The following is a 15,356-nucleotide window of genomic DNA, read 5'->3' as shown; positions in this document are numbered from 1 at the left end:
CCTTCCACCTGCTTCAAACTGCATGCCAAGTTCCCCCTCCTCTTTGAGTATGTAAGGGTGGGTTATGTGTATGTCCATGAATAATTTAAGGCATTTTCTGTCATTATGTGGGGAGCTCCCTTTTTTTCAAATTCTCATTTTCCTGAGCTGTTAGACCCATGCAGTGATGTGATTGAAGGATTGGTAGTGTGAGAGAGAGAGATAGGGAGGTGGCACTGAGAGGTAACTTACGGTGGCAAAATAATGACAGAAAGACACAGACTTAAAGATAAAATATATATTGATTTGGCATCAAAATGTCAAAAAATTACTAGATATTTTGATGACTTGTGTACTTACATTATCCCAAATGTTTCCAACAATGTTTAAACCCAGAGAAATCCACAGGTTTACTCAAGGTAACGGTGTGTTCATTAGGTTGCCACCGCTGCTTCTGAGACAGGGAAGTTGGCAAATGAAACTAGATTTAAGGGGAATAAAACTTTGTGCCTGAGTCACGGTAGTAAAATTAAAATAGTAGGCTTACAAAGCTTGATTAATTTGTACATGTGTAGCTGTATTTGTGTTTCAGAAGGTTATCATCTGCTAAGTTCTGACAGTGAAAACTGGTGTGCATCATTAGGTCTTCTTAGCAGTGAGTGACAGTAGTGGCAAGTTGAGGAGGGAAGTATAAAACTGCTCAGCAGTAAATGACTTCCTGTTGGAGCTGAGAACTGTACAGTGAAGTCAGTTCAACATACTCAAGAAATGTTTCCGTTATCTGACTTCATTAACAATGGTCAAATGGTCAGAAGGCTGTGTTTTTGTATGTGTTGATCTTATATCTCGAACATAACATGCTCCGCACCTTAGTACAGACCTACATAGTACATGAAATTAATGAACCAATGTATATTGTTGTAATCAAGTCAAGATTATTTAGAGGGTCACAACAGAAGTAAAACCATATAGACCCTTTGTCTGACGACGGACTCTTCTTGTGGAGATCTAAACTTGGCCGGCTGTCTTGGTGCTGCTTCCTGTGTGGCAGGTCTTTATCCCCATCACCTTCTACTGTTGTTTCTGCCAAAGTTGACAGATGGATTTGCCAGTTGACTCTTTGAAAATATTGTCATTGTAGGTGAGCCAACGATCCGTCATGTCTCCTGATTCCTGCTGCCAGTATGCAGCGTCACATTTGTACTGGCCTGAGAGGATGGGACATTATTTGTTAGTGGTACGTCTGAAGAAGCAGATGATTCGTTGACCTCGAGTTGTGTGACTGCCAAACCCAACTGCACACTTACCAGAACCAGCTGAGGAGCCCAAATGGTTGATGATGCTGACGAGAGAGTAGCCAGTCTGGAAAAAACAACCAACAGTTACTACACTTTATTCTTTTTTTCTTTTTTTATTGGCGATAAAGTTTACAAGACAAACCAGTGCAGACAGAAGAACAAAAACAAAGAGAAAAGGAAAAAATATGAAACAACAACGAGGGACTAAATGGTCAATGATGGTCAGAAGATACAGACAATAACAAACAGTTAAACATAATGTGGTGAGTGTCCAGAAGGAGTGATTATAGCGATCAGGTAGAGTATACAGAATGTGTACGTTTGTTTGGATATTTGTATGAGTGACGGTGTCATGTATTAATGTGTGCAGTCAGGAGTATGGCCTCTGAGTGAGGGGAGAGTAAAGGAGAAGAGGGGTGAGAGAGAAAGAGAGAGAGCATGAGAGAGGGAGAAAAAAAACAATAGCATATAAATATATATACATATAGATATATACACACATATGTACATACATGTACACATAAACGTACATACACACATATATAGATTATATATAGACTGAACAGACTGATCCGCAAGGCCAGTGATGTTGTGGGAGTGGAGCTGGACTCTCTGACGGTGGTGTCAGAGAGGAGGGTGCTGTCCAAGTAACATGTCATCTTGGACAATGCCTCCCATCCACTCCATGATGTGGTGGTCAGCCACAGGAGTACATTCAGTACTAGACTGATCTCACCAAGATGCACCACAGAGCGCCACAGGAAATCATTCCTGCCTGTAGCCATCAAACTGTTCAACTCCTTGCTCTGAGTGTCAGACACTCTGAGTCAATAGGAGGACTCTGGACGCTTTGTTTCTCTCTAATGTGCAATAATTAAGAAAAACAATGTGCAATAACCCATATATTTTCAACTGCAGCATTATTTATTACACTGTATATATGGATATATTTTAGTAGAATGTACATATCTTGTATTTTTGTTCTGTTTTTGTTGTTCTAGCTTATATATAGTTACTATATTATTATTATTATTATTATTATTTTTATTATTATGCATATTTCTGGACTTTGAATGGAGCAGCTGTAATGGAGGCAATTTCCCCTCAGGGATCAATAAAGTATTTCTGATTCTGATTCTGATATAAGGTTTGGGGTGATTATAGTCATATTCAGTCTCTATAGCTATAACACATTTCAGGTTCTTCTGCAGGGAACAGGACCAAGAGGCGGGTTTTGGTTTCAATTTTCTTATGACAAACATTAATATTTGGTGGAGAGTGAGAACGAAGCACTGTGGTTGAAATCACAGAAACATCTCTGTAAATAACCTGTCGTGCAACTTACTTTCAGGTAATTCTGCAGAAACTGGCTCACTGAGCCTCTGTTCATCCAGAGACAAGTTGCCTGGCCTAATGAATGATCCAAAACAGTGACATATATTTATTTTACAGTGCTAGTTGCGTTTGTGCTTTACTGACAACTCAATTATAGATTGAACAGAACAAAATGCAATAGATACTAAATGCCATATACAATAAATCCCATATTCTTGTTCCAATCACATGGTATCACATAATTAAGAAACCCTTGACCATCACCTTCTTCATGGAGTAGTTACAAAACACATATGACAAAGGGTCTATATGCTATTAAAGTATGTATATGGTTACATAAGATTGATGTTAAATCTGATGCATTGATCACTCATGGGTACTAATAAGACAGAGTAACATGCTATCACAAGCTAACCATCTTTGTTAACCTCGAGATAACTTCATAATAACCTTGTGATCTCGAGATAATGCCATTAAAAAATCTAATCGATGGCCATTATGGGCCTCTGCATGCCATAGTATTTCAGTCATAGCAGGGAAAGCACAGGTGTAATTAATGACATCAATAATTTAGATCAGTCGTGACAGTGGGGTGATGCGATGCTGCCTCACAGGTGTAGTTTTCACTTCGATGTAATGGAGCGACCTTTACTGTTATTAGGTACACCTGTTTATGTTGAATAGGGTCTACTGAAAAGGTTCATTTAATTGTCCTAATTGCAAGTTGTAGTTCCTGTATACTACACAAAAGAATATAAATTTTTTTATAGTGGAGTGTGGAGGATGAGTTCAGGAGTGTCACAGTCTGAGGAGTGAAGCTGCTCTGTAGTCTTGTGGTGCAGCAGCAGATACTTCTGTATCTGTTGTCAGATGGCAGCAGAGTGAGCAGACTGTGACTGGGTGGGTGTTGTCTTTTAGTATCTTTGGGCTCTGTGCAGACACATGACTGATATCACTGATGCTCTGTAGAGGGCTACCAGTGATGTTCAATCAATCAATCAATCAATCAATCAATCTTTATTTTTGTGTTCTGGCCGGTTTTAATCATTCACTGTAGAGCCTTCCTGTCCTGTACTGTGCACGAAACCATACCATTCTGATGTTTCCTCTGTAAATGTTCATTACATGCCTTTCCTAATTATTATTTGTCTTCACAAAATCAGTGTCAATTTAATTAGCTTGACATCAGCTTGTTTTTTTTTTAAAAAAACCAACACATTTCATACGTTAATTTATCCGTCATTCAAGTAATTGGTATTGACAATGTGCTCAGAGCTTGTGAATTGGGGACATGAAATTGTTCTGTATTGTAATATGTATATTGTATGTAACACTCGTGGAAACGTGTGTACCTTCTACCTATTGTAAAATTCATAATTAAGTTATTGTGGTTAATGTTTGTATGTTTTCCTCCTATTGTGACTGACCTCTTGCATATTAAACAGTCTTACTGAAGTCATAAAACTGTTCACCCCAGATGGGACTCGAACCCACAATCCCTGGCTTAGGAGGCCAGTGCCTTATCCATTAGGCCACTGGGGCTACGTGAACGGCAAGTCTGTATTGTCACAATCTGTACAATAGCCTTTCAGAGAAATTTGGGTGATTCCCCACATAACTTCAGTTGCCAAACAGACGTGTTCCCATGACCGACAATGATAAGCCACATCAAGAGCCACCACTGGCCCAGATCAACAATCTAATAATGGAACACGACTGTTGAAGTCGTAGTCTGGTGATTACACCTCTTTTTTGATCAGTGCTTGTTTCAGTATTGAGCTGTGTTTATTTTTAGTCAAAGCCATTAATGAAGATGTTAATGAAATTATTCTAGCATGAAATATTTGCTAAAATACGTTAACAAAGTTGAATGAAAACTCCCCCTGGTCTTGACTGGTGACAGCTCTGTCCAAGCAGGAACCAGCCTCAGTTGTTTTTCCTTCCCTCTGCCCAGCACACTCCGGAGGAATGGTGGCTGGTTAGCTGTTCAGGCAGCAGCTTTTGGATTAGCTTACTTGTTAACGTTATTTGGCATTGTTCTGTTATAATAATGAATTTACTACCGTCTAATCCTCACGGGAACGGCCTCCTTTATGCTGGATTTAACCAGGATCATGGTAAGAAGTGGCGCTGTCATATATTTTTCTCTCACCAAATGGATATTGGCAGCGTCGTGGATGCTAAGCTAACGTTGCTAAACCCATGTCTTGACCTAGCATAAATTAACCATAACATTATCTAACAACGACAGCTTTACATGTTCTCTGCTTGAAATTATTTAACGAAAATACTGCTGTTGTCAGTCCAGTTGTCAAGCGTTTAGTCAAAGTACCAATCGTTAAGTCCATATTAGCTTCAGCTGGCTAGTCGGCGTAGCTAGCCAGCTGAAGCTAATATTTAACTTAGCCTTTTTGTTTTCAGCTTACCAGCAAATTTTAGGTCAACATGACAAGTGTGCTACGTTACTCACAAACACGTTGTTCAAGTTTAAGCACTCAAATAAGAACGGTGTGTAGGCAGAAGCAGATGTAGGTGAACGTAATCTAAAAGCTAACGTTAGCCGAGTTTCCTTCGACTCCCATGGTTAACGTTATCAGTTACTACAACTGCGAGACTGCTAGCGTTAGCTAGGTAACAGCTTGCTAAGCTAAGTTTGACAGTGTTGTCGCAATATTGTGCTAATGTTATATTAGCTACCCTAACATAAGTCTTGTCATTTTTAAGGTTGCCAGTTTACAGAAGTAAATATATTTTTTGTTGATACGTAACTACATTGTGACACACGGACTTCAACGCTGCTACGCTCCACACCCACACATACTTACACAGGCCGTAAAGTTAAAGCATTCTTAATTGATCTAACTAAACATTCATATAATTGAATGAAATTATTGGTGCCAGCTACGTTTGTCAGGACTGAGGGTAATTTAGGGGAACAGTATAGTGATGGTCCAGTGATCAAAGACCTCACATGACCCCTGAGAGAACGAGCTATACAGACATCATGTCAACGTGTTGTCAGAGGTTAATCATTTGTCGCTTGATCCGTGTCAGCTCTTTATTTGTTAACTTCTCTTTATCACTGTACAAGGCCAGTCGGTCCTCTGAAATGAGCTCCCCACTCCTCATACTATGTGTCGCCAACACTGTAAAGGCTGAGGGTGTTTGCCAGATTCCTCTTGGAAGATAATTGTGAAAAGGCCCCTCTCTTCACTGAGTGATCATCTCTGATAGCTGTCTCATCTCTGTGTCTCTGCAGGATGCTTCGCCTGTGGAATGGAAAATGGATTTCGTGTCTACAACACAGATCCTCTTAAGGAGAAGGAGAAACAAGGTAACGAGCTCTGCTGACATTTAAGATTAGAATGTGGAGGTGGTGGTAGATTTGATTAGTAGGGTGGAAACATACATGCATGTTCAGTTAAAACATATTGAGGCATTTAATTGGTGGTAAGATAAACCTGTGACAAATGAAGGTGTGTTAATCAGCTGAGTTGTGTCAGTCACACCTTCATTCATAAAAGCCTGTTAGAAGGCAAAACACAAATGATAAAGAAAACATAAGTTACCTGGGTGCTACCTGTTCCTGTGTTGGCTATTAGTAAAAAATAGAACAACAATTTTCAAACTAAACACACTAATCACTAGTATATTGTGACTTCGATTAGCTAATCACTAATGTAATTCAAAGCACAGTTGAAACTGAATGTTTAGAGCTCATAATGCGGACACATTAGCTCTGCAACCAACAATCGTTTTCTCCCAGATGCATTTGGATGTTTAAGTTTGATTGTATTGTGTCAGTGTGCAGGTGTAACACAGTTAGCAAGAGCCACAGCAGAGAAGGCAGCGTCTGATTTATTAGTCGCATGTTGAAACATGAAGTAGTGTAGGCTGTGCGAGCCTGTGTTTTCTTGTCTCGGCTAAATTGGCTGTCTGATCGTGCTGTCTGTAAGGTACCGTCAGATTATCTTTACTTATGTGCACTTCAAATAATGAAACCTTTTTCATGGCAGTAAAAGCATTACACGTTGTTTGAACTTGATAGGCTGTATGTGTCCATGTACTCACTCAATGTGATGTTTTTATATCAAATATAACGATAAGTAAAGAGCTGTGAAGGAGATATTACGTCTGTCATTCCTGTTATATTAGCCTGCAGAGTTAATGACTATGGGTCGTGGAATATGCTGTTTAATGTCGGTAGAGTCAATATCTTTGAAGGAAGACGGGAATCATCTGGACAATGTAAGCAGCAAGGTGCACAAGAGATTGTAAAGTGCTTTTCATTTCTGGTAAGGCAGTATTACTCTAACGAGTTACCTTTCTCAGTAGGTAATGTTAACACGTAACAAGTTACTTTTAAAGGGCAGTAATCTTGTAATGTAAGTTATTTTCAAAAGTATTGCCACCCAGCGCCGTTGACAAATGACTTTGCATACAATTCATACAGGAAACAGTTTTAAAATGTCCCTCCTGGATGTGATAATAAAGGAATGCTCAGTGGCTGACCAGTAAGTCCTTGTTGAAAGCTATTTGGCTTATGACTGCAAAGTCAAACCAGCCAATTCTGCTTCAGGAACTAAGTACTGTGGCACAACTGCAGCTCCTTAAATATGGAGGGATATAAGAGGAAGCTCCCCCCGCAAACATGACTGAGAATGTGACTGGGCACATGACTTGCTCCAGAGTTACTTCTCTAACTCACAGGACTGAACCTCAGTAGGCCCGGAGCTGACCAAGTAGTCGTTTACAGGACCAAGATCGGCCTCATTGTTTAATTCTGTGCCAATCTATGTGCAGTTCTTTGATGACTGTCTTTGGTGCACATAGTAGTTTCTGTCCTGCTGGTGTTCTTTCTGCGTGCTGTACATGGAGGGGGGGCAGTGTGACTGTGAGGAATGCTTTGTGGTCTGTTGTGGAGAGCTGAGCCATTAGAGATGAGTAAGCAGAGTGCAAACGTCCTTTGAGGTCCAGTTTACAGTCAGCCATGATGATAAGGCCTGCATTCTTTTCTTATAGCAGTGAACAGTTCTACTTCTTATTGGTGCTCACTTCTGATGATGTTGACTTTCAGAGTTCCTGGAGGGTGGGGTCGGCCACGTGGAGATGCTGTTCAGGTGTAACTATTTAGCGCTAGTGGGAGGAGGAAAGAAACCCAAGTACCCAACCAACAAAGGTATGTTTTGTCTTCTTCAGTTAGCAATGTTGATAAAGTGTATTTTTCCCCCAACATCAACTGTATTGTTTGCACTGGACTTCTGCCTCTGGATTGTTGAATTATTACTTGTAGATCCATTTGCATGGTATCTGTACCTCTTGAAAATGGTTAGAAACCATTAAGTTTCCACAAGAAAAAGGCTCGAGAAGGTTTTAAAATGCCTCGACTTTGATTACAAACCTTAATTTTGCCTCCTGAGGGTTGAAATGTTATTTGTTAAATGTTGTATGTGATTGCTGGCCCTTGAGAGACGTTACACACACTATAAACTAACGGTGGGTGTGTTGTGACAGTGGGTTGTGTTGCAGGACGCTGTTCAATCATTTTTTGTGTGGAGTTTCAGTCAGCAGCATCAGACATGCAGCGAACACTGTCAGCACTGTTAGCTATAATGTGAGCGCATAATGAGAGAGGTCATTTTAGGCAAAATGGCAATGAATCAGTTATGTTTAATGATGGTTAATCCATCTATTCATTTTATGCTGCATATTCGGGGCCAGATTGTGCTAATTTAATTTATTGTATCATTTTGAATTACTTGTATACTGCTGGGAATTACTGTAGCAATGTGACATGATAATGAATCATTCCCGGTCATATCATCCCCACTTGTTTTCAGTCATACTTTACTATTAAATTGTCCTCTATGTGCTCTTTAAAAAGGCTGTGTGTTGAACATTGTGAACCACACATGGCCCATTTTATTCATGTGACTGTTGAATAATGTTTTTTGTTTGTATTCTAGTGATGATCTGGGATGACCTGAAGAAGAAGACGGTCATTGAGATCGAGTTCTCAACAGAAGTCAAAGCAGTGAAGCTTCGGCGGGACAGGTGAAAAACTCCTGCCTCTAAAAGCTGAAATGCATTTAAAGCCAATTTAGTAAAGCTGTGTCATCTGTTCAGGGGTTGTCTTGTCTGTCATTTTGTTGGTTTAATTTGTTTCATCATGTATGATGTGATGCAACATAGGGGTTGGGCGTGAGTGGAGGGGAGGTTCCTCTTCAAGCACAACCAGAGTATTGAGTTTCAGGCTTACATCTCCCCTTCAAAATGTTTCTCAACTTAATCGTACAACAGTTCTGCGCTAATGATGCAGCCATACTCTCTGACTCATTGTCAGTTGAGGGCCTCTGGTTTATCACTGGTAGTGTCAGATTAGTATTGCACCTCTGGATAATTAGTTTAAACTTTAGCCCGTGTGTTGATTCTCCTTTGTGCTCAGGATTGTGGTGGTCCTGGACTCAATGATCAAAGTCTTCACCTTCACTCACAACCCCCATCAGCTGCATGTGTTTGAGACCTGCTACAACCCCAAAGGTCAGTGAACTCTGTTCCAACTGAGAGACTTAAAATCAGCCCGTTCTGCTCCATGCACTCACTTAACCTCTTGAACCACTTTTCAGCGAGTGCAGCAAACTTGTGCCACCCATGCAACATTATTTTAAGTTGTAGTCTGCAGTCTGCAGCCATAAATAGAGTCTGTATACATGTGACACATCTTTACATATTAACCAACCTTGTCCCTTGTTCTCCTCAGGTCTGTGTGTGCTGTGTCCCAACAGCAACAACTCTCTGTTGGCGTTCCCTGGGACTCACTCAGGTCATGTGCAGATTGTAGACCTGGCCAACACAGAGAAGCCCCCAGTGGATATCCCCGCCCATGAGGGGGCGCTGTGCTGCATCGCTTTAAATCTGCAGGGGACGAGGATAGCTACTGCATCAGAGAAAGTAAGTCATGCCAGGACTGAAGTAATTTGACAAAAAATAACTTTGCATGTCGGAACACTTCTTCTTCAGTGGTTGTGTCGTTGACTTGTGACTAATCCACTTTGTGTTTCCACAGGGGACTCTCATTAGAATTTTCGACACATCTGCAGGTCAGCTCATACAGGAGCTAAGACGAGGCTCTCAGACAGCTAACATTTACTGGTGAGTACTGAGCAACAATTCTGTTTACCTAATAGCATTGCAATAGGTCCGTCCTTTTGTTCATGTCTGTGACATTAGATGAAAAACATTAACGCGGAGGTATAACTGATGTTGATGGAGAAGATGCTAAAAACATTTGCAGAATTGTCCACAACAAAAAGGCAGAGCAGGCTGTGTGCTTCCAGACAGTTGTTGTCCTGAAGCCCTCACCAGAGTGTTGGCTCTTTCCATGAGTCTGTTGACATATTGTAACTGCACTGTGACTTGCTACATTAGACATGCAAAGTTAGACCACAGTCTAAGAGCAGCTTTTCTTTATCTCCACTCCTCCTTCTTAATTTGTCAAGTGTGTGAGAAACCAGAGAATCAGATCAGGATATTGTCCACATCTGCTTGTTCACACACACAGCACACCTCAGGACATTATCCATGTCCGGAGTGTTCACTCATGTTGGAAACACTCCGTATGGTTTGGGCGAGGGGCGGCGCCTGGGAAGGATTTCTCCATAATGATGGCTACATGTATTTGGACATATCCGCAATAGTATATGGAAGTGTGAGAGACCCAGCAGGGAAATATTCTGGGTGTTGCAAAATGATGAGCAACGCCATTTTCTCATGCCCCAGTGTACGTTTGAGTGTGTGTTACAGCTGATTAAACCAGCACCAACACGGAGGATTACACGTCGTCTACAATCCGACTCACTCACAGTGAAGTCACTTGGGACAATTATCTGCTCTGTTCACACATTGTGGCTCACCTGGACTGAGGACTAGGGAGCTGGCAGGGTAAAGTCCGGGGCAAATAATGCAGACATTTGTGTTGACACATACAGCTCCTCCAGAACTCCAGAGTAACAGTGCATGGCTGACGTAATGTCACTACAGGAAGTCCTTATATGGTGACCTCATGAAAATTGAATGTAACACATTTATCATATTCAAGTATGTGTGAGAATGGGAAGAGCAGGATTTATGGATTGTGATCAACCTTTCATATAAAAGGTGTGTGACGTCACTGTGTTGAGAAGATGGCTTCAAAATCTCATCTTTCATCCTGTGTCCTCATCTGGAAGAGTTTCAGTAGTACATGACTGAGCTCATGAATGCTTGTAGTTTTCTTGTTCTCATCAGTTCCATCGCCTCTGTCTTTTTTTTTTTCAGCATCAATTTCAACCAGGATGCGTCCCTCATCTGTGTGTCCAGTGATCATGGCACAGTGCACATCTTCGCTGCAGAGGACCCCAAAAGGAACAAACAGTCGAGGTCAGTCTCCGCCTTTTGATTGTATTCTATACAAGTGATGTTAGATCTGTCTACTGCATACCAATGAAGCAGGAGCTCCATCTGCATTAAGATAAAAAAAATGTTGATATTAAGAAATGAATTAGACTTTGTTTTCTGATGGATTGTTTCCGTCTCTCTGCAGTTTGGCATCAGCCAGCTTTCTTCCCAAATACTTCAGTTCCAAATGGAGCTTCTCCAAGTTCCAGGTCCCCTCAGGCTCTCCTTGTGTGTGTGCCTTTGGAACAGAGCCCAATGCTGTCATAGGTGAGTTTGGTTTGTTCAGGATACTAGACTGTCTTATCTTGTCGCTCTTACTGATCAGAGTCAGAGGCTATCACAGATTACTCATGGCGTCATTCTGTATCGTGGTCGACATTATCAGGATTGCTGTAGGTCATGGGATATCTTGTTTTGGTAGTTTTGGCCATCATTTCAACCAGTATTTATAACATTGAACTCATCAAATGAATGGTTGAGAACTGGTGCAGGCTTAGAAACGCATCTTACAGGTTGTAAACAAACCCACCAGTTAGTTCAACTTATTCAGATGAGAAAACAAAGAGAAACAGTGAGTAAGAGAGTATTACCCAAATTGATAATTTCTCTAATTTTTGTTTGTGTTGTTTTCCCTCACCAACCAGTCGTGAGTGACGTATCCGTCCCAGTGTCTTTATCAGTCAACACAAGAGCTCTGTTGGCAGTTTCAAGAAACAGTTAATTTATTGTTTATCGCACTGATTTTAAAAAAAGCTGTTAAAATATATTCTCTAAGTCGAGCTGCGTCAGTCTTTCATGTTGTCACCATTTTCATGTTGCTATTCTACATCAATAAAACCAGGTAGGAAGATGATGTCCCTGTTCCTTAGCCCTGCAGACAATGCTCTTACTGCATACTGAACTGAAAGTGAAAACTGAAAGAGAAAGATTTGGCTTTTGGTTTTCTGTTTTTGGCAAAGTGAAGCTGCATCAGTCAAACCTTCAAATCCAAAAGTGTCATTTCACATGTGGGGATCCAGCAGTGCAGATGTCATGTTTTTGATACAGTGGGAGCAAAAAGAAGAGGTGTGGATTATGTTGTCTGTAATGGGAACCAAAAACATTGTCTTGTTTTTTGTTTTATTTGCTCTTTCTTATCTCTGCAGCATCATAAAACAACAATAGAATTGTCAGGTTCTGTGTCTGGCCTGAGTTTGCTGACAGATGTGTGCTCTGCTCTCATTTCCTTTCACCATGCAGCCATTTGTGCTGATGGCAGCTACTACAAGTTTCTGTTCAACCAGAAAGGGGAGTGTTCCAGAGATGTGTATGCCCAGTTCCTGGAGATGACCGATGAGAAAATATGACCTTTGACCCCTCTGGAGACTCGCTATTACACAGCCTGTTTTTTTCCCCCTTTACTTTGTTAAGTTTGGAGGAGGCCAGAGAGGTTCCTCTTGCACTTGTCCTTATCTTGACAGACTCTGTAAAGGAGCATCAGATGGAGGGAGGACAAAGAAAGAGAAGCACAGACTTGGGGAAACCTTCACAGCAAACACGAACACATGGAAGCACTAGCAGGGATGCAGACTTAAGTCTCTCACAGACTCCTGAGGACCGTCTCTGGACAGAGGGACTCCCAAACCAAACACTAGAGAAGAGGGAACGTTATTTTTTTGAATGGACAACGTGCCGCTTTTTAAGACGTCTTCCGAGGAATTTACAATGGATGGCTATTTTTAATCACATAGATGATTCTGATAGTTAGACGGATTGAAAATACTGAGATTTTTGTCAACTAACACCACCTAACCTAACTATAGGGAGTGCCTCGAGACTGGAGAGAATCTGTATGTGTGCACATATTGCTGTTGTCATATATACATATGTGTGTTTGTGTATATACCAATGTACCATATTAGGTGTTTGCAAAGCAGAATCAGACTGGGGGAACTATTTTTAGTCACTTCTGTCTTTGAGGTTCATCGTAACATCTGGAACAGACTGATCCTGCCTTGTGAAGCGTCACCATAGTATTACTAGATTTTCTTATATCCACTGTATAAACACAACACGCCAGACTGATCTTTAACTACATACGACTGTACAGAATAGTAGCAGAAAAAGAATTTAACATGTATTTTTGTTTCACTCTTCCTTTTTTCATACATGGTGCAATATGTTTTCCCCCATTGTTTTTTGTTAAGCGCTTGTAAAAAGTTGAGTGTTGATGTTTCTACCTGACCAAGAAAGCTTAAAGAAATTGTAATTTTTTGGGGAAACACGGTTACACACTTTCTTGCTTTGTGAGATTTGTAAAATTGAAACCACTCTTGTGTCTGTTAGATATAAAGCCTCAGCCAGCAGCCGGTTAGCTTAGCATAAACACTGGAAACAGTTAGCCTTACTCTGTTCAAAGGTTAAAAAAAACACCTTTCAGGACCCCTAAAGCTCATTATATCGTGTTTGCTTAGTCTGATGAGGCGGACTATATTTTAGCTGGGAGTAGTGACTTCCTACAGTTTTGTTGCCACCATGGGTTTTTCCACTTCAGTGTTTGTGTGGATTAAAATAAAGAGCTATAATGTGTTAACTGGACAGAGCCAGGCTAACTCACTACCCATGTTTCCAGCCAGCTGTCAGCTGTAGCATCATATTTACCCTATGAAATCTCTTCCCTGGTTTTTTCAGTTCAGTGTTGTACAGTTTAAACAAATGAGATATAACATTTTAATTGGACAGAGCAGGGCTAACTCTTTATCCATGTTTCCAGTTTTTATGCTAAGCTAAGCCAGCCAGCTGCTAGCTTTAGCCTCATATCTACTCTACAGGGCGACGTCAATCTTTTCAATTCACTTGCAGCAAGAAAGCATATAAGAGCAGCAACATGGTCCTCATGAGTACGCTAACAGAAACACAACATCAGAGTGTCACCTGCAAATTGTAGCCCAATGCAAGCTGCAGTCTGAGCGCTTGTGTGCACTATGGCACGAACCAACAAGAGAAAGCTGACACCTTGTGCTTAGGTTCATTCCCACTCAAAACGACCACGGCTAACCAGTTTGATGAATCTCTAGCTGAGCATGTTCGTATGCATAGGTGTATTTGACTCTGTTTCACCTCTTCTTTCCTCATCTATTTCTTTCTTCTTCTGTGCAGTAGGTACAGCAGTACACATTCCTCCACACGCCATTTTGTTTACTACTGTGGTCGTGGTAATGCTCCAAGTAGCTCTGTGTTGTCCCCTTGAGGACTGACGTTCTTAGCCTCACAGGTGTGTGAGTGCACCTTTGTACCAGCTGGTTTAAGCATCAGGACCATGTTTCTGCACTGTCTGTTTCCCAAAATATTGTGAAAGTTGAGTATTTGCTGTTCCTGTCTGAACAGGAAAGCTTAAGAGCCAAACACACAGGCACGGCTTCCGTCTTAAATCACAAAAAAAACTAACTGATTTTGGAAAAGATTAGTTTTTTTCTTCCACAGTCGAGATCAAATATATATATATATATATATATATATATATATATATATATATATATATATATATATATATATATATATATATGAACAATATTTCGAACACGGTTCAATACAGCACTTCATGTTTAATGTTATCACATTATTTGTCCAATACAATTAAATCATAAATCATCTGGAGGATGGTCGCTCCATGTACTTTTCATTGGCCACTGTGGCTCTCTATTCACAGTGGTGCGCTACCTTTTGTTTAACTCCCAGCATCACTCGTAACATTGAGTGGAGCTTATGTCTTGTGTCAGTAAACGGCTTCACCATGCTCCCAACAGCATCAATTCAGCTAACGCAAATCAGGGACTCTGAAGTGCTTTGTTGAAGCCCGTGGCCATAAACAGAAGATCTGTTCAGTGTGGAACCTGGATAAGCAGAACTGTGTTAATGTATGCTTAAATATTACTGTTCTGTTTTATTATTTGTCATGTTACTTGACAGCATTCTTGTTGATTTAATGCAAAAACATGTCATTTGTGTTGCTTTCTGCATCAGATTGTACTATTGCAGGTGTCAGTGCTGAACACACACAGCACTCGGCGGTCGCTGACCACAGTAGGGACGCTGCACAAACTGAAAAGCCAACTTGTTTCTGACACACTCAGAATGATTGTAAAACCTGCATTTAAATCTGTGAATAAAATGTAACATCTGCTTTTACAGTTAAACTTTATAGGCTGTTTGATGCCTTTCATACTGTGGACAACAAGTGTAGCCTCAACTGTACTGAGACTGCATAATTAGATTTTTCATTCACCGTTGTACTTGAGGGTCCCATAAACATTTAATAGTGTCTTAAAG

The 15,356-nt window shown here is 40.6% G+C and overlaps 1 protein-coding gene and 1 non-coding gene across 2 annotated transcripts; one reads left to right on the top strand and one right to left on the bottom strand.

Annotated features, from left to right (window-relative positions):
* Positions 1–4,081: 4,081 nt before the first annotated feature.
* Positions 4,082–4,154, bottom strand: trnar-ccu (transfer RNA arginine (anticodon CCU)). The gene has a single exon. It is a non-coding gene; the product is annotated as a tRNA-Arg (tRNA).
* A 371-nt stretch (positions 4,155–4,525) lies between these two features.
* Positions 4,526–15,228, top strand: wdr45b (WD repeat domain 45B). Its single transcript, XM_073489499.1, has 10 exons — positions 4,526–4,729; positions 5,872–5,946; positions 7,690–7,791; positions 8,579–8,666; positions 9,058–9,152; positions 9,373–9,563; positions 9,679–9,764; positions 10,929–11,030; positions 11,194–11,315; positions 12,288–15,228. The coding sequence occupies exons 1-10, from the start codon at positions 4,663–4,665 to the stop codon at positions 12,392–12,394; spliced, it is 1,035 nt and encodes a 344-aa protein (XP_073345600.1). The 5' UTR covers positions 4,526–4,662; the 3' UTR covers positions 12,395–15,228.
* The last annotated feature ends 128 nt before the right edge of the window (positions 15,229–15,356 follow it).

Source organism: Pagrus major, chromosome 20 (assembly GCF_040436345.1).
Source record: "Pagrus major chromosome 20, Pma_NU_1.0".
NCBI classification, from domain to species: domain Eukaryota; kingdom Metazoa; phylum Chordata; class Actinopteri; order Spariformes; family Sparidae; genus Pagrus; species Pagrus major.
Note: the sequence above shows the minus strand (reverse complement) of the source record. Positions and strands in the feature narration are given on the sequence as shown.

Bases quoted from the DNA above. Each gene is read 5' to 3' on its own strand.
- wdr45b (XM_073489499.1), top strand. From the start codon at position 4,663: ATGAATTTACTACCGTCTAATCCTCACGGGAACGGCCTCCTTTATGCT. The intron at 9,153-9,372 runs GTCAGTGAACTC...TGTTCTCCTCAG, and splicing joins GACCTGCTACAACCCCAAAG to GTCTGTGTGTGCTGTGTCCC. The intron at 9,564-9,678 runs GTAAGTCATGCC...GTGTTTCCACAG, and splicing joins TAGCTACTGCATCAGAGAAA to GGGACTCTCATTAGAATTTT.